Source organism: Leucoraja erinacea, chromosome 28 (genome assembly GCF_028641065.1).
Source record: "Leucoraja erinacea ecotype New England chromosome 28, Leri_hhj_1, whole genome shotgun sequence".
NCBI classification, from domain to species: Eukaryota; Metazoa; Chordata; class Chondrichthyes; order Rajiformes; family Rajidae; genus Leucoraja; species Leucoraja erinaceus.
Genome location: NC_073404.1, coordinates 22,472,149 through 22,495,654, shown reverse-complemented (window position 1 = coordinate 22,495,654; position 23,506 = coordinate 22,472,149). Strand labels below are relative to the sequence as shown.

The following is a 23,506-nucleotide window of genomic DNA, read 5'->3' as shown; positions in this document are numbered from 1 at the left end:
CAGGTATTGATATCGTGGAGATTGATTTGAGAGGTTTTTTGGCCATCTTCCGCAACTTTTTGGCAACCTGCAAATATGACATTATCTCTGCTTCAATTGCAAGGTGTTGTCTGAAGACCTACAAATGACTTGCATGACGAACATTAATAAAGTATTAACCTGGTGAACACCTAAATATGCATCAACAATCATATTCAGACATCAACACTAATAGGTCTCACCCAGCAGCAGCAGTAGAACCATTAAAAGGCATCGTGCCAGGCCTGAGCTGAAAATATCCAACAAAATGAACAGATTCTGAATTTTGGTAAACATATCCTTCTGATAACTCTGCCATTAGATACTTTTCATTGAGAGCTTTTTTTCCACTACTATTTTTTTCTTTTACTACTCATACAGGGACGTGGAGTTCTTCACCTTGAAGATCAGAGTAACATGTATTAGTTTTTATGTTTTAATGTTAAACTTCTTTAATGCTATGTTGTATTTTTATTAGTGTGCTGCAAGGACATCTGAATTTCCCCTGAATAAGGGGATTAATAAAGTATTTATTATTATTATTATTATTATTATTATTAGTTAATACAAGTGCAGCCCACAATACAATTACCCAAAATCTATTTATGCTACCAAAAACTGTGCATGAATACAACTAAATTTACACGTATACACAGGGATACTCAGTAACTTCTACCAGCACTAAGCAGTTTCCAATTATGATAAATATGAGGTAAACCACGGCAAATGATATCCATTCAAATATACCAGCTGAAGATCAGACAAAAAAACCAGCGTCCAAGATACGAATCAATGGAAGTACCACATCACAGAATGTAAACCTTGGTCACTATAAAATCCCAAAAGGTGTTGTTGATTTGCCAGCCACACCAAGACATCGCACAAGAAAAAAGTATGTTCAAAGCCCACTGCCTTCATCTCCTTCCTCACCCGTCAATGTACAATAAATCAAGCAGAAAATCATATAATTGCAACAGCCATAATAACACATTTTAATCACATTACATACAGCTATCTAAGCATGGAACATTGCACATCCAGGAACACACAGATGGAAGAAAATCAGTACATTATACAGGCTGTAACCACAGTGCAACAAATCAACAATGTTAGTATCTCTGTGCTCTACATTCCCATCAAAGTTAATAAATATTGGCTCACCCATTGTGAAGATACCAAACATACCCTCAATTCATTACACAGCACAGGAATCAAAAATAACTGTTGTACATTTATACAGAATATATAGTATTGTTCTGGTATACAGGGCACCATATCATGAACGTTTTTTCCATCTTTCCCCTCAAAATGTTCTTTGAAACTACTAGTTCCAAAGAACATTTTAAGGAGGGAAAAGACCAAAGTTTTGTTCAGCGATGCATGTATTTTTGCTTGTTTTGATGTCAGATCTTTCACTGACCATGGCACTGCAAAGGATCTTGATATGATTTGCTACATCAAAAGCAACATGTAAGTGCTGTTGGTGTTGTGTTGAAATGAGAGCGTAATGGGCTTGCTAAAGTATTTGAGTGAGCTTCCAATTTGAAGCTGGCCACATCAAGGCCTCAGAAAGTGGTGGTCTTTTTTTGCAATGCAATACAGAGATCTGGATTAGTAGACATTGAAAACTACCTTTGACTAGCCCAGCCAGCTATAAATTCTCCTGATGTATTGTGAGTAGATGCACCTCAACAAATTTCACATTTTAGAGCAATTAATTAATTAATTAATTTCAAACCACATGCAACATCTACGTTGCATGGTTTAAATTCAAATAAATTAACACTAATTTGATTTTAATCGTACAACCATATATTATTACCAGATAAAGAGAAGAAAAAAATAGCTGACTACAGGTTAGAAAACTAAGCACTGCGGTGGTATTTAATCAATAATCAGCTAAAATTCTGGGCCAACTTGTTTTGGCCTTTCAACTAAAACTTGCACCTCATCATTAAGGTTCGGATGATCCCTCAAATTGAGGCCCTCAAAAGAAGCCTGCTGAAAACCTATACTGTTTTAGGGCGGTTGGGCTGATTTTATTGAAAGAACCGTAAAACAGTGCACCACTGAATGTGGACGTCAGCATCCTATATATTTTACTGGCTAAGGTGTAGAGAACAGGGAGTTGGGATTTTAAGTCAGAATTGTATAAATACCAGATTGGTCAAAGCTAGTGGAAATGCATGTAGTTATTTTCTACATTGCAAGTAGAATGTGATTACATTATAGAGAATACAAAGAAGATTTACAAAGGAGTCACCAGGGCTGCGGGGATTTTATGTATGAGGCTAGATTGGCTAGGCTGGTGTTATTTCTTTATGCAGAGAGTACATATGTAACATTGTGAAAGGTCAATAATTTAGAAACATGGGTTTAAAATAATAGGTTCGGTTAGAGAGGAACTGGGAAAAACAATATTCCTATTCAGAGATCAGTGGTGGTCTAGAAATTGCCTTGTTAAAAGGTCCATGGAGGAAGTAACCCTCTGCACATATTAAATACCTTGAAATACTGTAATCTACAAGGGAACAACTTTAAGTGGGATTAGTCCGGATAGCTTTTGCTTCTTTCCCAGCATGGACATGTTGAGCCATATGCTTCTACACTGTGATTTTAAGTGATACTCTCCCCACAGCCTCGCTAATGTGGATCAGAAGCAAGACACGAGAAAATGGTTGAATGTCAAAGGAGGAAGAGAAAAACACAAAGGAATTATCTGGAAGTACCAGTCGCATCTGTTGCAGGCACAGTGCTGGAATTTGTCATGAAGGAGATTATTAGTAGAAACAGAGATCATATTAACAGAGGCAAACTCAATTTGATTTTGGAAAAAATAATGTTAGAGGAATATATGATTTTTTAAGGATATAATTGTCAGGCCCCTGTGACTGCTTGGGTGTCCTCCAGGTGCTTCACTTTTCTCCCACCTGTAAGATTAACAAACGTGTGGGAGGAAAGTCAAACCCTCAGTGTGTAGGTGAGTGGGAGAATTATGGATGAAGAGGAATAAATGAGTGTGGGGAGAATTATAAAACAGGGAGGAATTGAGGAATATTGAAAAATACTCAGTTAATGGTCAGCAGGGACTCAGTGTGCCGCAGGGTCTGTTTCCATGCTGTGTCTCTCCAATTCTTTATCTGTTTTTTTTTTAAAGGCACAGAAAGGTTTGGTACATAACAAATATTCACTGGGATGAAGGAACATTTTTGCATGGATCGATTTCAATATAAGATGGAAACCAATGAAGGTTGGCAGGCGATAACCAATGGAATGACATGCGAAGAAATGCTGGGCCCCAAGGTATTCCCAATTTATATTAATGACACATTATTTAATGACACTTTATCATAATTACAAAAAAAATTGCTGGCAATGCACGCTTGTCAAGAAAGTTCATTCTACCGAGGACATAAAATCTGCAAAGGTTTATGCACCGATTAATCAATTGGGTAACTTGATAGAGTACATGGAGGGTAAACGACAGGTTATTCAGATTGATTTAAAAAAAAAGAATGTATTTAATGATGATAAATCAGTAACCTAGTATAAAGAAGAACCTTGAAATGTTGGCTCAGCATTTGAGAAAGTAAATATTCAGGTAAATCAAACAATGAGTGGAAATGACATGTAGAATTTTATTTTAAGACGTAGAAATAAATAGTATGGAAACTTTCTAAGATTGTGTAGGGTTTTGACAATATCTCATTTGGAATAATGCGCACAATTTGGACCCGTTTCTAAAGGACATACCTGCGTTGAAGTTAATAAAGTGAAGGGTTATGCAAATTGTTAATATAAATAACGAACAACAGCGGATCCAGCACCGATTCCTGCGGCGCGCCATTCGTTACAGACCTCCAGTCTGACAAACAATCCACTACCACCACCCTCTATCTCTTAGCTTCAAGCCAATTTTGTATCCAATTGGTGAGCTTGCCCAGGGTCCCATGTGATGCAACCTTACAGACTAACCTACTATGCAGGACCTTCTGAAAAGTCTTGCTAAAGTACATGTAGACAGTGTCTTATCAACCTTCTTCGTCACCTTTCGTTTAGTTTAGTTTAGTTTAGAGATACAGCGTAGAAACAGGCCCTTTGGCCCACTGGGTCCGCGCCGACCAGCGATCCACGCATATTAACACTATCCTACACACACAAGGAACAATTTTTACAATTACCAAGCCAATTTACCTACATACCTATACGTCTTTGGAGTGTGGGAGGAAACCGAAGATCTCGGCGAAATCCCACGCAGGTCATGGAGAGATCGTACAAACTCCGCACAGACAGCACCCATGGTCAGGATCGAACCGGGCACTCTGGTGCTGCATTCACTGTAAGGTAGCAACTCTGTAGCTGTGCCACTGTGCCTCCCCTCCCCTCTTCAAAATACACTAACAAATTGGTGAGGCACGATTTCCCATGGAGAAAGCCATGCTGACTATCCATAATCAGTCCTCACCTTCCCACATTCACAATTTTGATTATCTATCTATCTATCTATCTATCTATCTATCTATCTATCTATCTATCTATCTATCTATCTATCTATCTATCTATCTATCCATCTAGTTATTATTATTATTATACAACTAAAAGTCTCATCTTGTATGTATGTAGGTTCCCAGAATACAGCTAAAACAGTACATGATACCGCAACAATTTTAGGGGCACCTTATTCACCATTCGCCTGCGGTGTGCAGTATCAAGTTTCATTATATTGTACAAAGTAATTTGCTTTATAAACTTTAATTAAGTTTATACTGTCAATGTGACAAGTTTCAACGTGGCAATCTCACCTACGCAGTGCGTGAGTCCCACTTGCCGGGCCCGTCAGCCGTGTCTGCACTGGGGGGAGGGCTGCCCGGTATCCGCGCGTGCGCCCAGAGGGAATGAGGAGACGGAATTTGAAATAACTGAACATCTCAAGGATCTCTGGCGTCACAACTGGGTCACAACGAGGACCCAACGGGGACACGAGCCGTGTAGTATTCTCTAGAAACCTGACCCTTTTTCCTCGTGCTTCACCACATACATTTATCATATGAAGTAACATCTTGGATTGATATTTTCACAGAGAAAAAAAGAAAACCTAAATCTACCAGGGTTAGATTATTTGCTCGCTCACAAATTATCTCATTACTTTTCAATTTTTTTTCTCCATTTACCCTTCCTGGACCACTAATTATTGGAATGTGATTATCAACCTGCCAGTGTTGCACGTAAAAATTCTTTGAGACTGTTTTCTAAATTTGTGTCAGCTAATCTTAAAACAAATTCATAACATTCTTCCCGAGGACTGAGGGCCATTTAGGAAGAGAGGGGCCCTCCACAGACCCCACCAGGAGAGGACACTGCAATAATGAGCTGGTGGGCGGGGCTGACCCTGGTTGTGCCCATTATTGATTCTGGACTTCATGAAGTTTAATGACCTCAGGACAAACAACAGTAAAAGTAAACCACTGACACATCACTGATCTTTGAACCTCACTTTGGGAGAAAGGTCCACCGGGTGGCGCCGTCGGCGATGGCAGCCTCGCCAACGGTGTGGCCTTTTGTCATTTTTAATGTGTTTTAAAAAGTGTGTGTTAATGTTCTCTGGTTTCTTTTATGGTGGGGGATGGGTGAGGGGTCGGGGGTAACTTTTTTCTCAACCTCCTACCTTGCCGGAGTTGCGATATTTTCTGGATCGTATCTCCGGTCGCTCTGCGGCCTAACTTCATGTAGCTGGCGGCCTTGCTCGAGACTGATTTTGAGGCCCACCGCATGGCCGTGGACTTACCATCGGAGCCTGTGGCTCTGCGGATTCCAACATTGAGGAGCTCACAGTCTCGGGGTAGGGACCGATGTCGGGAAGCTCCAAAGTCACAAGAGGTTTGACCAGCCCCGACCGGGGGTCCGATCGCCCGGCGCGGAGAGCTGAGATCCCCCCCGATGCAGGAGCTTAATCGCCCCAACGCGGAGGGCCCGACTGTCGGCTACAGGAGCCAAGATCGTCCCGTCAACGGAAGGCTCGAGGCCCCTGACCGCGGGAGAACAAAGAAGGGAAGAGATTAACTTTTAATTTCGCCTTGCATCACAGTGAGGAATGCGGAGGAGTCACTGTGGTGGATGTTTGTGATAAAATATATTTTGTGTGTTTTGTTGCTTTTTATTGGTATGGTAAATTGCATTGCAGAGAAAACACATCAGAAAAAGGTCCTATATGTCATGCAGTGAAGCAGGGTTAAGCAGGTTAGACTAGGGGCTTAAAATTGGCACCCATAGGTTGGTGAAAGTTTGGTAGTGTTTTGTAGTTTTGTACCCTAACAATACATTCATCCATCACCAGAGCCATCTAGCATGTTATCCACAGCTCAACAATAAGCAGTTGAATTCCATCAGTAACATCAGATATTCCCTGTGATAAGACACCAACCAAATATAATGATTGGGTTAACCATATGCTAAACTCAACAACCAATATAAAGATCAACAACCTCTCAAACAAAAATGAGTTGGGACAAGCCTCTTGATTTAATTTCACATAATACTGTAATGGCAATAGCTCTCATGATAAACTAAGATATTCATGCTCTGTAGTTTTCCTGCTTCACAACTTGAATGTTGGTAATTGGAGGCAGATATCCGTGAATAACATTGTATTCGACTATGGTGGAGTCCCATCCTGAGTACTAAAGGCAAGACAGACACATTTGAAAATCCCCAAATTGTCAGTTAACAATTCCCTCTGGTCCTTCCTAAAGCTCCCAGTTTCATGGAATCCAGAGCCTTGCCAATTGAGTTCACTCTAGACAGTACAAAGTGACTGAGTTCAATATACAGTCGATGTGAAAATTACCCAGATTTGCCCTATTCACAATTCGCATGACATTTATAACCTAGCAAATCTCAGCCAAACCAATTATGCCTCGATTATTACCTGAAGCTCAAATATTTTTTACCATTGGACTTGACTAATTGCCAAACTAAAACCACTTGCCTTCAGATCTTATTTCAACCTTGATTCAGCTGAGTATTTGATAGGAGCTATGATTAGCCATCCTTGACATAAGAAACAACATTTTATTAATTATGTCTGTAAAGAGCTGCAGCAAAAACAAATTTTAAAGAGTTCCAGAACAACATCTGGATTTAAAATGATAAGTTTCAAATGTTCTGGCCAAGTATTAAATTGTGACAATACACAACAGTTTGAAGATGGGTCACAAACCAAAATGTTGTCTGTCCATTCCCTTGACAGATGCAATCTGATCAACTGAGTTCGTCCAGCACTTTGTACTTGGCTCATGATTCCAGCATCTGTAGCTCCTAGTGTCTCTGGACAATTCCTCAGTTGTTCAATGGCATCAACATAATTTACCTCACGATCAATATTCCAGGGGGGGGGAATTTGAGCTGAAGTCTAACTGAATCAGCCCCATGAACATCAGTAAAAACACTGGGGAGACATTGGGAATATAGCGGTGGAAGACAGATCAATCACCTCTCCATCATCGCCAAGCTTTCACCCAGGTGTATCAGTTGCAACATTGAAACAACTCCACACAATCCAGGTCAGATGGTTTGCACAATGAGCACTTGCTAGCAGATTGAATAATCAGCCATGTCCCATTAACAAACCACATCTTCACCATCTGTCCACGTAATGTGGCAACTGATCAAGCCTTTATGGACAGCCCCTCCCAACCCTACACTCTTTTACAAAATATTGGTATTGGTTTAATATTGTCAGGCGTACCAAGGGACAGTGACAAGCTTTTGTTTGCATGCTATCCAATTACATTAGGTAATACTATGCATGAATACAATCAATCTATACATATGTACAACAGGTTAAGATTTCCCAATAGAATAGAGATTTTATAAAGTGTTGTGTATTGGATGAAAGTAGATCGGCTCCTGGGACCAGCACATAAAGAGTCTCCATGCTCTGGTGCCATTTTCAAAGTGGGATAAGAGCACCAAGATTTCAGGAATACCATCACGTGCAAATTTTATGAGAATCATAGAGAGCTAATGAATCACACCCTATCCTACCTGGGATGCAGCATGCTGTTTCATGATGGAAAAATGGCCATCAATTCTCAACATAACAATCTTAACATAAGCCGCATCAGCTCAAGACATAACACCGTCAGTATGACAGTTAGCAATGGTCAGTTAAAAGAAATTGGAAACCATTACTCACATCTTGGGAAAGTATTAAAGAAGGAATTGCAGATGCTGGAAAATCGAAGGTACACAAAAATGCTGGAGAAACTCAGCTGGTGCAGCAGCATCTATGGAGCGAAGGAGATAGGCAACGTTTCGGGCCGAACCCTTCAGGGTACTTCTCCTTCGCTCCATAGATGCTGCTGCACCCGCTGAGTTTCTCCAGCATTTTTGTGTATCTTGGGAAAGTAATTTAACTTGAATTTAAACGTTCTCTTTTGTGCGCAATAATCCCGAGCTGCATCACACATTTTATTCGTTTCAGTTCTGATATTTCCTGTCACATAACGCTGGAGCCAAAAACAGCATGTCTACTGCCAGAGCTTCTGCCCCATGACATCAGTGAGAGCTGTACACCCACCTATCACACAACATGACTAAATGAAAGGTATTGGGAAAGAACCCCATCCACCCCCAGTGTGGGAGGTGTCCGCACCGTGCATTTGTAATTGTGGAGGGAGCTTGCAGCGATCCTCATACAGCAGATCCTCTGGGATCAAATAGGGTCTCTCAAGTGGTCTTTGTAATTTTTGGAAAACAAGTCTTATTAGAAATATATAAAAGGTAGGCAAAAATGCTGGAGAAACTCAGCAGGTGAGGCAGCATCTGTGGAGCGAAGGAATAGGTGATGTTTCGCGTTGAGACTCTTCTTCAGACTGATGAATTCAGAAATATATATATCGCCGCAGTGGAAAACAGCAGAAAGGTTAATGGGATTGGCATCAACGTGATTTACACCAGGGAGAATTTGGTTCCAACCTCGACACAATGATACTGCAACACTCCAACAGTCTTAGCTGACAGACACCTCATTATGTGTCTGAAGAAGGGTCTCGACCCAAAATGTCACCCATTCCTTCTCTCCAGAGATGCTGCCTGTCCCGCTGAGTTACTCCAGCTTTTTGCGTCTATCCTCATTATATGGACATTGCAGATGGTAGGTTGCTCTTACAGACTACACACGTCAAACAGTGCGCAGAAAATATGAATGAAGCAAGGTGGCTGACTGCCCTTCCCCCCCACACTCCTGCCGCATTCTCCATTCACACCAGTCATCCGATCCCCATACGTGTTGTTAACTACGCTCCCCGTGTGTGCAGCTTGTGCTCTCACACTGCAGGAGAGCCAGGATTGCAGCAGCTGCCCTGCTTTGTTCTTACAGCTGAACACCACATCTTTTCAGCTCACTCACAGCGACTGCAGTCTATCAGCAGGTGGTGATTGCAACACATCCTCTTATCCTTCCCATCCGAGAAATATTTGTGTAGGAGATAATGACATCTCATCAACCGTAAATAAAACTTAAGGTTTTTTGTGCCGGATTCAGCTTCACTGCAGCAAACTGCACAAGTTCTTACTTTACGCTGCTGCCATTAGCAACCCATGCACAGAGGCAGAATTACAATTTTAAAAAAAAAATCAGGAATGCAGAGGAGGCAGCGAAGAGGCACGGAGTCGTTTGACACAGAAGCAGACCCTTCAGCACACCACGAGTCCAGCTCGGGTATTCCTGTCATGCAATGCAGTATCATTATGTTAGCAAATTTTTCGACCCAGACGTGAAGAGCCAGGCAGTCAGCAGAATTGAATTAAAAGACACAGGATAGAGGTTGCAAGCACTCAGTTGCTGCAACCTGATGTTGCACACAAATAATCATCTGCCAACAAGCACGAGAATGGTGAGGATGTTGCCAGGACTAAAGGGTCTGAGCTATAGGGAGAGGTTGATTGGACTGGAACTCTATTCCTTGGAGTGCAGGGGAGTGAGGGGGGTGATCTTATAGAGGTGTATAAAATCATGAGAGGAATAGATTGGGTAGAGTCTCTTGCCCAGAGTAGGGGAATTGAGCACGTGGACAAAGGTTTAAGGTGAAGGGGAAAAGATTTAATAGGAATCTGAGTGGTAATTTTTTTTCACACTGAGGGTGGTGGGGTATGGAAAAAGCTGCTAGAGGAGGTAGTTGAGGCAGCGACTATCCCAACATTTAAGAAACAGTTAGACAGGTACATGGATAGGACAGGTTTGAAGGGATATGGGGCAAATACAGGAAAGCAGTAGCTGGGATATTGGCCAGAGTGGGCGTTGGGCCGAACGGCCTGTTTTCACGCAGTATCACTATGACACAATGATAAGCCTTGATACCTCACATTTACTTCAGCCAATTAAATGTTCCTGGGGAAATCACCTCTCGCCCCCATCTCCTTCATGCTCTCTAGCTGATCACCCCACACATTGACTCTCATGGTCCAACAATTTTCCATTATAACCGGAAGGTAGAAAACTGCCTTAATGGAGTAAATGGCTGGCATACAACCTCTCTTTCCCAACCCCTTTCCCGGAATATTTTTCTAATGAGTAAAAGTGTTAGCCCGTGTGATCTCCCGTGGTCTTCTCAGTCTCGGGGCAAACACTGAGGCAGAGTTTGAGACTTGGGTCAGTCAGGGCCAGCATTCGCAACAATGATTGCACTGACTCTGATTCACAATGTGCTTCTCTGCTCAATTTAATGGGTTTTGACCAAATAGCTAGTGATGCAGCAAATTAAGTATTTCTTTCTAAGACCGGGTTGGCGGGGGGAGGAAAGGAGGATTGGGAGTGGGGAATGCATGAAATGGTAAACTCTACTGCTATACCCAGAGTTGATGTTTTGTGCACATAATATTTGTTCGTGCTCACACTAAGCTCCACTCGTCCTAACCACAACTCACATGGGCGATTAAACCCAGGCGACTGTGGGTGCTAGTCACAAAAATTGATCTGCAATCACACATTATAATCGCTCCACTCTTTTAAATCTCCACTCCTACAGCAACATTTCTTTGCTTTATCATGTGTCTGTACACTGCGAATGGCTAAATTGTAAACATGTATTGTCTTTCCGCAGACTGGTTAGCATGCAACAAAAGCTTTTCACTGTACCTCGGTAGACGTGACAATAAACTAAATTAAACGTCTTAGTCCCTTCATAAACATAGGCACTAGTCCTTTTCAATGCTGTTAAATGTAAGGCAATGCTGATAACATTCTGTCTGGAATGCATTGGGACACTTGGTATATGCTAAATTAAGCGGACCGATAGGGCATGAGATTCCCATTGGTCTGTGGCCAGATCTGGCATATGAAATCAAATAGATACACGCACTCTCTAACCCAAGTGCTATACAGAGACAATTCCATTTTTTTGCATTGCAATGAAAGCATAAATATTTCGAAATCAGAACTGGAGCTTCAAGTATGGTAGGGTTAAGTTATCCATGTATTTCTCAAATTATTCAGGAGCAGGTGATCCTGTGAAATTCTGAATTTTAAAATTAAATTGATTTTGGATAATTATATCTTAGGAGTTACATGCTGCAATAGATGAATGCAATGAAAGTAATTTGGATTCTCAACCAAACCTTCACTCACACCCACACTTTCACAACCTTCACTTGCAAAGGTAGTCCACCCCCTCCAACAATTTTACTGAAGATTGCTATTTCGAAGAGATACTCCTCTCCCTTCCAAACTGATTAAGCTGTTATTCATCTTTAAAATTCCTCCTCCTCTTCCCGAAAAGCTGCTCCATCTTCTAGTTGATGTCACAATCCCACCATCTGCTGCCTTCATTGCCATCTCACGTCCCCCACTTTTCTCCGGTTTCACCACTTCCCTGTCACTTTCCTTTCTACACTTGCATTCATCCAGCCACCCTTCCCTTGCTAAACTTCCTGCATCCCTTGACATTCATTTAGTTCTGCCTGCGACTGCAGATCCAGTGATACTGCACACGTGGTTGTTGTGAAAGTTCCTAACTTCCATTCACAGCATCAGCCGTTGGGTCTTTTGACGTTGTGAGCAGTGTAAAGAGAGAAGAATCATGCCCAATACATTGGCTGCGGTACTGGGTGAAACCAAACACTGAAACTTTGAACATATCACCATAACCATCGCTGCAGTGTAAATATACTTAATGAGAACCAGATCAGAATTTTTGTTTAAAATTTTATCAGTCAAGTTACTTATAAGAGCATGACTGCAGTGGATCATTTTGTGTCAAATTGCTTGGGACCTTGGGACAGGTAGTAGATCAAGTTAATTAGCCTGACACAGCCCAAAACCTAAAAAGGACTGCCATTATTGGAAAGTCAGCTTACACAGTAGCTTCACCAAGGCCAAAAGAGTGCAGAGAAGATTTACAAGGATGTTGCCATGAATTGAGGGCCTGAGCTATAGGGGAGAGGTAGGGCAGGCTTGGACTATTCCTCGAACGCGGGACGATGTGCGGTGATCTTGTAGAGACGTATAAGATCATGAGGGGAATAAATATGGTTGATGCACATAGTCTTTTCCAAAGAGCAAGGCATTCAAGAACCAGAGGTCATAGGTTTAAGTTGAGAGGTGAAAGATTTCATAGGAACTGGAGGGTTAACTTTTTCCAAATGGAGGGTGGTGGGTATATGAAAGAGCGACCAGAGGAGGTAGTTGAGTGAGGTACTGTAACAACATTTGTTGAAGGACATTTGGACAGTTACATGGATAGGAAAGGTTTAGAGGGATATAGATCACACAAAGGCAGGTGGGCTGAGTGTAGATAGGACATTATGGTCGGCATAGGCAAATTGGGCCTAAGGGAGTGTTTCCCTGCTGTATGACTCTATGACTGCTTCACCGTGTCCATCACCACCCTGGGAAATATCATAAAGACCCATCAAGACTACTTCACCGAATATCCATCCCCAACCAGTAACGTTGCTTCGTGACCAGACATGCTAGCTTCAGTGATTGTACAACCCAATCCAAAGAAGCCAGCCTCAGTAACACAGTCAAAACTATCTCAAAGATCTAGTGAGATCGTCTAGAAAAATAAACACTTACTTTCATCCGGGTTTGGTGCAGCGAGAATCGCACTGTGTTTCCTTTTCACCTCTTCCACATTCTCAGAGATCTTGTCTATGAATTGTCGAATTTCTTCAACCTGTCAATTATAAGAGAACAAAGCGTTTAGAAACATATTCCCCCAACTGTTGACTCGAGATCAGAGTACAAAAGAAAGGAGATTTGCATTCAGATCATTACCAGTTATGCAATGTTAATATAACAAGGATCGTACAATAACGCTTGCAGACCCTTCCAGCTACTGTGGTATTGTCAATTATGCAGAGACTTAAAGCCAAATTATAGGACAAGGAACGCTCATAAATTAGATAACAACAGATAATTTCTCTGAAGCAACTCATTGCACTGTTCTTCTTTCAGTACCTAGTTTACTTATCTTTTCCCTTTAAAGAAGAACCTATTTTGGTTCCTTTCTGCAGCTTATTCTTTGAAAGACATTGTACAATGTATCTCCAGCATTTTCACATTTCCAACACAATGAGTTACTCCCCATCTCCTTCTAATGATATTAATCCTGGAGCCTTTGCTATTATTCATTCTTTAAATCTTTTCCATCACTTTGAAATATTTTTAGATGCATAATTAACACAGTTATATAACACTGCCTTTGTACTCTCAAGTGATTCTTGGCAGAATATCAGAAGTCTTCAAGCATTCTTGACTTCTGCATTCTTGCTACACTCAATGTAAAATGACTTTTTCCTGCACCTTCATATGTAAATTGACTGCCACATTGCAATGGTCTCAAAACTCCCAAGAATGCTTGTTGGCTGCACAGAGACCTTGTACAGTTCCGAACCAGGGGAGCCACATAACTACAAGATCCCGGCTTGGATTCTGATCTCAGATGCAATGTGTGTGGAGTTTGCATGTTCTCTCTGGGATTGCACGTGTTACTGACAGGTATTACAGTTCCACCTACATGTCCAAAGATGTGATGGTAGGTCAATTAGCTATTATAAATTACCCTTTAATGAAGATTAATGGGAAAAATAATTAAAAGGGAAGTTTATAGGTATGTACGAGTGAAAACAATATAATAACAGGGAAATAAGAGAAGAAATGGGACTGTTCCCCTAGGAGTTGACAATGAACCAATGGCCTCTTTCTGCGTTGTATGTATAAGATAGATATAAGACTGACATGAGACGACAGGTTTGTGGGGCAGCAGTGGGATCTGGAATGAGGAACGTGTCAATTCGCCTTGCGTGCTTTTCATCCCCCACTATATCTCTGTCACCTTGTGGTTATTGGGAGTTGGTGGGAATGCAGAGTTGCAGTTATAATCTGATCAGCAGTGCTCAAGGAACTGAGGGGCCTCCCCCAAGTTGTACTTCATATAGAGTCATGGAATCATATACAACAGGAACAGGTCCTTTGGCCCACTGTATTCACGTTGGCTGCTATATTGATGTTAAATATAAATTTATATTCATCCTACACTTTTTTATTGTCCCACAATCCAACTATTTCCTCCCAATCTATCATTCATCTCTACAATAGGAGGAATTTGTAATGGCCAATTAAACAACCAGTTTGTCGTATAATGATTTTTTTGCGGGTGGGGGCGGGAGGGGAATGGGGTGCTAATCAGAATCATACAGGGGTTTCAAAACTAAAGTGAATAAGGATGGAACAGGGGGACGTAGCAGGGGTGCATGGGAATGGCAACTTCAAAGAAAAGTGGCATGGACTCAACCAGCCAAATATCTGATCATGTGGAAGTGACAGGCAAAGGCAAATGGAAGAAAGCATCATTATGGTTGACAAGCTCCGAGCCACTACTTGTGTGATTTTATTTATAACTTTCCCTATTCACTGCAGACCAAGCTATGCAAACCAATCACATGCACTACATGACATGGAAAGCAGGTTTAGTTCAGTTTATTATTGTCACGTGTACCGGGGTACAGTATGTTGCATGCTATCCAGATACAGAAAATACTATATACTATATATACACAGTTACAATCAAGCCGTCCACAGTGTAGAGGTAAAGGATAAAGGGCACAACAACAAGTACAAGATAAAGTCAGATAAAAGTCAAACTAAGGCTAGTTCAAAGGTCTCCGATGAGGTAGATGGGTGGTCAGGACTGCACTGTAGTGGGCAAGAGGGTGGCTCAGTTGCCTGATAACATCTGGGACGAAGCTTTCCCTGAATCTAAAGATATGGGTTTTCAAATTTCTAGGAGACAGGAGAAGAGGGAGGTGACCGAGATGAGGCCGATCATCCCGGCCAGAGGGCCTGAAACATCGGGCCGCCGTTGCGGCAAACGCGGAGGCCCCAACCACGGGTGAACAAAGCGGAAGAGGACTGAACTTTATTGCCTTCCCTCACAGTGGGAAACGTTGATTCTGCTGTGTGGGGATGTTCATGTTAAATTCTATCGTGTATTGTGTTCTTTTTATTCGGATGGCTGTATCTCAAATCTCACTGTACCAATTGGTGCATGTGATAATAAATGTCTCTTGAACTCTCTCTTCTTGAACTACAGCCTCAAAACAGGTGTTCGTGTGGGAGATGACACCAATCTTGGTTCCCTTCTTTATCTAATAGTGATTACATTATTGAAATGCACAGAGCTGAAGCATGGATCTACAGCAGCCCAGGAAGTCAATCACCTGCATCCAGAGAAGGGTCTAGCTAGGTTCCCTTGACATTCAGAATTACTGTCACTAAATCCACACCATCATCAGCCTGGGGTTTGCTGACAAGCTCAGCCAGTTAGCAGTGCACCACCTTAAACATGCAGTGTACCTTATCCACTAGTCAAGGTTTCATTGACAGTGCCACCCAAGCACACAACTTCTACCTCCTAGACTGGGAAGGCAAAATAAATAATTTGAATGACACCATCCACAAATTCTACCCTTAGATTATTATTAAAACACAAAGCGCTCAATAAGAAAACTGAGCCCAAGGCCAAAGTTGTATCTAAACTGCTTATACACACATATGCTAAGGACAATAACTAACTCCATATGCAATATTAAGCTATCTACGTGCTAACAGACACATGAAAACTGATAGTTTAGATGGAAGTATATCATTGGGATCATCAAATGGGCACCTCCCTTCATTGATGTTTCATTGAGTTAGGTCCAGGACACATCGGAAAGGCTCAACAGTTAGTTCTGACATCCCAGAACCACTCCCCTCAATACCTGCTCTCACCAGCTATACTACCAGTACCTACTAAATAAAGGAAACTACAGATTGATTCACACAAACAAATGCTAAACACTCGCATTCTATCTTACACTTATCCTAACCCACGTTTAAACAGTCGTAGCGCCACAAATATTAACCTTGTATGAAGCCGGGATACACTTACATAGAATACACTTACAGAGAAATACACAATCCATGCGTTATACATTTCATGTCTGCCCCCAACTGACATGGTTTCTTTTCCACCAAATCTTATACTATAGACTTGAGAACATATTATCATTATTTTACCGATCCCATTATACTTTTGCAGAATTACTCTTTAAAAACTACTTTTTCTGACTGCAAGTTACTTGTGGACTTCCTAAAAGAGGGATAAATATGCTGCATAAATGTAGATCATTCCATCTCCACCAGAGTCCTAGAGATGCCCATCTAGCTGCACAGTGGGAGCATCTGCACTGTGCATCTGCAGCAGTACATGGTGGCAACTCTCCACAATCATCTCAAAGACAATTAGGATGGCAGATGAATGCTGTCTTAGTTAACAGTGCTCGCCACCCGCATATGAATTACAAAAATGGTTAAATGCAATTCTGAGAAAGCAAGTCGGGACCAGGTACAAATGTTAGCCGTGAGCAGTTGAACTGGTGCCAGTGATTCAAAGGCTGCAGCAGTTAGAGTGCTGAATTATCCAACAATGTGCAAGGTGGACTCTCGCTGCATCACGTGACACTGGTCATTGCCAGACAGGTTTGCTGCAGTGCTGTGCAGCGTAGACTTGATGTGGTATTAAGACTAATCTGAAAAGGCCTCAGATATGGGAGGAGGGTTTAAGGATGCACCTTGCGATAAACACAAGTAAGGTGGATGTTTAACTGAGCTCCTTAACCATCCGGATTCTCCAGCCAGGAAAAACTGTTTCTCAGCATCTACCCTTAAGCCTTTACATTTTACACATTGCAAGGAGATATAATATTGCTGCTCTATACAAACTATATTGCTTAAGCTGTAGCCTGGCTTTCATTTATGATATTCCCAATTACGTGTCCACAGCCTTCACCTGACTGTCTTGGCACAGAGTTATTGGCTAATTAAGGAGCAGACCCATTGACCCATTCACACTAGATTTATTTTATATTTTATTATATCCAGTTTTCATGAGAAATAATGCAGCATGCTCGATTTATGGACAATAGATTACATTCTGTTCTCTGCATTATAGTAATTCAGACCATCATATTTTTACACCACAAAGGACCGAAATGTATTTAACATGATGGTCGGAATTACTATCGTAGGTTATCCTGTATGATTCCCAGCACTACACCAGCCTGGGACCCTCAGTACAACATCCCATCACACTTGATGTCAATACAATTGTACCAATTGCACCAAGATGTCGATAGAGTTTACATATTACTATGCCTGAGCATAATAACACGAAGATCTATTTCAATTTATTTACATTACAAGCAGATTCATACTGATTTATGCCAGTTCACTCTGACACTGACCACACTAAGCGAGTCAATATATGTTACAGAAAAATGATCTTAATATTTTTCCTGCAAAATGGGGGCAGGGATGCGAGTTGCGTTATGGAGAAGCAGTGGTTGGCAGCTGATGCTGAGGCCATTAATGGGTTTGCTGAGGAACCAAGGAGAAGCACCTTGCCTCAACTGGCCCAGAAACAACACTGGAATTCCTCGCCTGTCCGCACCACACTCCAGCCATGATGACCATTAAACCCGTTTAAAACGCAGGTGAGCAGGTCAGGCAGCATCTGTGGAGGGAATGAACTAGTGACATTTTGCTTGTTTTGTTTTGCTCAAGATTCCAGCATCTGCAGTTCCTTGTATCTGCCTCCAACCTGTGATTAGGTTGCAAAGAAAAAGGATCCTTGAAGTACAGTGGCAGACTCTAGACAACAAGGCTCCCATCCAATACATGCCCACATTTCCTCCATTCATATTGATCTTCTTCTTGCGTATGGCGTGCACAGCCTAAAGTTGTAGGACAACTTGCTTCTATTTGATCTCATGCGTGCATGCCAGGTTGATTGCATTCGTTGAAACAGGGCAGACCACGTGAAGGTTCCAATCTCCCACCCCAATTCACATAGATGATTTATCTATGTTAAATTCTCTTTTTACAGTAAGTGACAATAAAAATCTGGAAATGGTGTAAATCTAAAATAAAAACAGAAAATGCTGGTAATACTCAGCAAGTCAGGCTGCATCTGCGAGAAGAGAAACAGAGTCAACATTACAGTTGGACCCTTCATCAGAACTGAAACAGAACTAAAACTTTTGCCTTTTTAATTCCGATGTTGTTTCTCTTCCCACAGATGCAGCACAACCTGCTCAGTATTTCTATTTTTCTGTTTGCAGTAGATTTATGCATATAGATGCACGGTCCCTTTATGACATTAAGCATCTAAATCACTCTTTACTCATTTCTGCAAACAATGGTTTGTGTGCTTAAGGATTCTTTTCCGCTTACAATAAAATGATTAAACGTTGAGTAGTCTCATGACAAATTATTACCTTGGCATATGCCTCTGCAGTGGAAATTCAATTCCACATCCTCGTGGCATTGGGAAGCTACTCAAGGTTATTTCTGAGCTGTCAGCCTCTGTTGGTTTTGCAGTTGATGTGTTTGATCATAATACTATAGTTGGTGCCCAGGTACTGAACCCTTTTAAACCCATCTGTGCTGTTCGGAGAGAGCAGAGGCAGGTCCCTGACAGGGTGAAATTTCCATGGTCGCAGATCTGCCTCTTTGATTCTGTCATTGATCAATGTGTGTAAACATTATCCGTCCCTGCACTGCCTCAGTCATAACCTCTCGCAATTAATATTCTTTTCCTATTGTGCTGGAGACAGTGCTTTCTGTCATTAAGGCAACTTACAGACAAAGAGCACAAGCTATATCTTCACTGGTTTCATTGAAGAGCGGGTACTGGTTCACATTATGATCTTCTGCAAAACATTAATTTCTACACCTACAGAACTGAAATGGGTATATGCAACGATTCTTCTATATATTGACTCCAAATTACAGATTTCTACAACAAACCCACTGACTTCCATGGCTATCTGGACTACACTTCTTCCCACCCTGCTTCCGGTAAGGACTCTATCCCAATTGCACCGTCTACGCCGCATCTGCACCCAGGATGAGGTGTTCCAAACCAGGGCATCGGAGATGTCCTCATTCTTTAGGGAACGGGGGTTCCCCTCTTCGACTATAGATGAGGCTCTCATCAGGGTCTCTTCTATATCCCGTAGCTCTGCTCTCACCCCCCCCCCATCCCCCCACTCATAACAAGGAGAGAATCCCCCCTGTCCTCACCTTCCACCCTACCAGCCGTCACATACAACAGATAATCCTCCAACGTTTTCGCCACCTCCAATGGGATCCCACCACTGGCCACATCTTCCCATCTCCTCCCCTTTCACCTTTCCGCAGAGACCGCTCCCTCCGTAACTCCCTGGTCAATTCGTCCCTTCCCACCCAAACCACCCCCTCCCCTGGTACTTTCCCTTGCAACTGCAAGAAATGCTACACTTGTCGTTTTACCTCCCCCCTTGACTCCATTCAAGGACCCAAGCAGTCTTTCCTGGCGAGGCAGAGGTTCACCTGCACCTCCATCAACCTCATCTATTGCATCCGCTGTTCTAGGTGTCAACTGCTCTACATCGGTGAGACCAAGCGCAGGCTTGGCGATTGCTTCGCCCAACACCTCCTCGCATTAATCAACCTGATCTCCCGGTGGCTCAGAACTTCAACTCCCCCTCCCATTCCGAATCAGACCTTTCTGTCCTGGGCCTCTTCCATGGCCAGAGTGAATCCCATTGCAAATTGGAGGAGCAGCACCTCATATTTCGCTTGGGTAGTTTCTTTCTCCTCCCCGCCCGCCCCCCACCCCCACATCAGTCTGAAGAAGGGTCTCGACCCGAAACATCACCTATTCCTTCGCTCCATAGATGCTGCCTCACCCACTGAGTTTCTCTAGCATTTTTGTCTACCTTCTACATATTGAGATCACAAGTAAAATACACTATTCACGCATGCACATATACATCATATGAGCATTATGAAATAACAATTCAGTCAGCTAGTACCAGGAGACATGTGAAAATAGACAAACACTCTTTTGAAATTATTGAGGCATTTAAGTATTTCCATGTTGCTTGAGGTGTATGTGCGTAAAGTACAGTATCCTTTATTGTCATTCAAACTTGTTAGTTTGAACAAAATTAAATACCTTGCAGTCATAATAGAGAATAAAATAACAGAACACACAATGAACACAGTTTAACATCCACCACAGTGAATCTACCAGGCACCTCCTCACTGTGATGGAAGGCAAAAGCCTTAAAGTCCTTGTCTCTTCCTTCCTTGTTCTCCCTCTGCGTTGAGGCGATCCAGGCTTTCGATGTTGGGCCCCCCGCCGGGTGATGGTAAGTTCCGCGACCGAATCCAAGCTCCGCAAATGGGCCAGTTCAAACTGCATGACCCGGGGTGGATGAATCTGCCACCCTCCAGTCGAGCGGACGAAGCTTGTTGTTGCGGGTGCTCCGGAGAATCGGCCACCAACCTGGGACCTGCGAGCTCCCGATGTTGTCGTCCACTGGGCCCGCGGTCGAAGCCTCCGAGGCTCCGAAGTCGGGCCGCCGCCGCAGTGCCACCACAGCCCCGAAGTCGGCCAGCTTCGCGATGGTGAGTCCTGGCTCTACCTCGAGGTCGGTTCCAGTTGGAGGCCGCCAGCTCCACGATCGGGCCTCAGCGCAGACGGAGACGGATTCGGGGGGATACGACAAAGAAAAGGTCGCATCTCCCCCGAAGAAAGAGACTAAAACAAGTTTCCCCCACCCCCCACACATACACAACTAAAAATAATCTAAAACATACGTCCAACAAGACAAAAAACACACAAAAAAAAGAGAAAGACAGACGGACTACAGGCGAGCCACAGCTGCTTTGGCAGTGCCACCACTTCCGGATGGGGAAGGGGGCTGTTACAAATATTAATTGCAGAATGGACATGACAACCTTATTATTAGCAATGTGAAGCAAAGAACTTCGAAGTAGGTCGAGACCATATCTTGGAATCTGAAGCTATACAACTTGCCACAAACAAAGGATTTTTTTGATGAATTCTTCAATGAAGCCAGAGTACTAACAGAATTTTGGATAAATCGGTGCCACTTGTGACTAGTATAATAAATAATTTCAGGAAGATTACTGTACTCATCCTCCCAATTATTTTCGATCGTCAGTAGAAAGGCTCCTGCTTTTTGAAAGTCAGGCAGAATGGATTACGGTCAGAAACAGGAGCTACTGACAAAGGAACGAGACTCCCTCAAATTAAAAGGTGAATGTTATGGGATCAAACTGCAGTGAGAGGTACAAAGTCTGAAAAGCGAACAAGTGGACGAGGTTACAATGCACTTTTTTTGTTTTTTTTAAAGCATTCTCAGAAAAATGAGCCAATAATCCTCAAAGCATTTGAAGGAACAGTCCAGACATCTGGGTGTTTGCAGCAGTCGGTAATGACTGCAGTTATTTTTATAGCTTATTCCAGAAGATAGGAATCAATTATTCAGTGAAGTACAGAGTTAAAGAATGGGGAAAGAAGTGGGCGACTTTGTATCTTCATGAGAGTTTAGATCTCAAGGAACTGGAGTTACTATCATGCAGAAAGATAAAGGAAGTGCAAGTCTTACTCAATTTAACACAGGACTAATTGAGACTGCTGCACACTCTCTGGAAGAATCAAAACAGTCATGGGAGGTGGCTTGTACTGACAAGGCAGAAATGTATTGCTCATCTTCAGTTAGTCTGCTTTGCCAGAAGCACTGTGCTTATGATATGCTAATGCACAGAACCACTGGGCATGTACAGAGATGCCCGGCAACAAGCCAGGATTTTTGATATCCCTGGTGCAAAATTCTCTCATGCACAAGGGCCCTTCATGGCATGAGCTTCAAACCAGAGGATGAAGAGCTATTTGGACATCATTTGGGATGTCCATTCTACCTGGACCAAGCCAAGTCTGACGAGTCTTTCTTCGGCCTTTAACCTTAATCCATGCCCCACCTTGCAGTAAAAGTTGCCAGAATCAGATCGAACGCTCTATTCTCTCCAGACAGCAAGTGCCCACTCCCTATCATTGATCCTACTATCCTCAATGAATGTTATCTTCCAAATACCACTCTGTGACCTATCATTTTCCAATTGACCCTCAGATCAGCATCCCCTTCATCCCTCAAACCCCACCACCTACCCACGTGATCCACTCCTCAGCACAATGCCTTTAGAATCTCCAAAATGGCAGAAGATAGTGGGGAAGAGTTTACTTTGCCATGCACAGCAACTTAAGGTGCCAATCAAAAGGCTAATCTGCCAGTTGCTGCTGAATGATTTTGGTTTGTGGACCCGATTTGGTCATTCATGACATACAACGATGAAACGAGGAGATGGTTAAACAAAAGTAACATCAAGGCTTACTTCAATCCACACAAGATTCTTTAGGAACATCTTAATTGAGATAATAATCAAACTACCAAAAAGAGGCCAGTTCATTGGCTATATTTAACAGGGAGTTAGATGTGACCCTTGTGGCTAAAGGGATCAGGGGGATGGAGAGAAGGCAGGTACAGGATACTGAGTTGGATGATCAGCTATGAGCATATTGAATGGTGGTGCAGGCTCGAAGGGCCGAATGGCCTACTCCTGCACCTATTTTCTATGTTTCTATGTGCATTTTAATCTTGTTTATTACAGATTCTGGTTAGAGCAACTATGACTTGTTTCTTTGACATCAAATAAACTAAATAGAAATAATTTCCAGAGATCTCTTTAGTTAATATTAATTGATAAACACTGTCACAAAAGCTAAATACATGTACGTTTAACTCATTACTATAACTTGGGCGTAATGCAGAGCAAAATTTGATACAAAGACAAGAAACATGTTTGGATGAGGCCCTAACGCATGGTTAAAATAATGGGTTTTTAGAGAGCACAGTAGATGCAAAGAGGTGGAGAGAAGGGAATTTCATAGTTTTGGGCCTTAGCCATGAATATTGTGACTGTCAGTGATAGAGCATGATGATCCCAGACTGAGATAGAGCTTAACCAATACATATTTCATTTAAAGGATTAACTAAGACCGTGTTGGACGACATGAAACGGTCCCGTTCTTAA

General features: G+C 42.2%; 1 protein-coding gene across 5 annotated transcripts in view; it reads right to left on the bottom strand.

Annotated features, from left to right (window-relative positions):
* Nucleotides 1-23,506, bottom strand: part of LOC129710784 (syntaxin-1A) — a 195,271-nt gene that overhangs the window by 132,857 nt on the left and 38,908 nt on the right. For all 5 annotated transcript variants that reach the window (XM_055658026.1, XM_055658022.1, XM_055658024.1 and 2 more), the window contains exon 3: nt 13,094-13,193. In XM_055658026.1, coding sequence (XP_055514001.1) covers nt 13,094-13,193 — 100 coding nt within the window. The remainder of the gene's footprint in view (nt 1-13,093; nt 13,194-23,506) is intronic.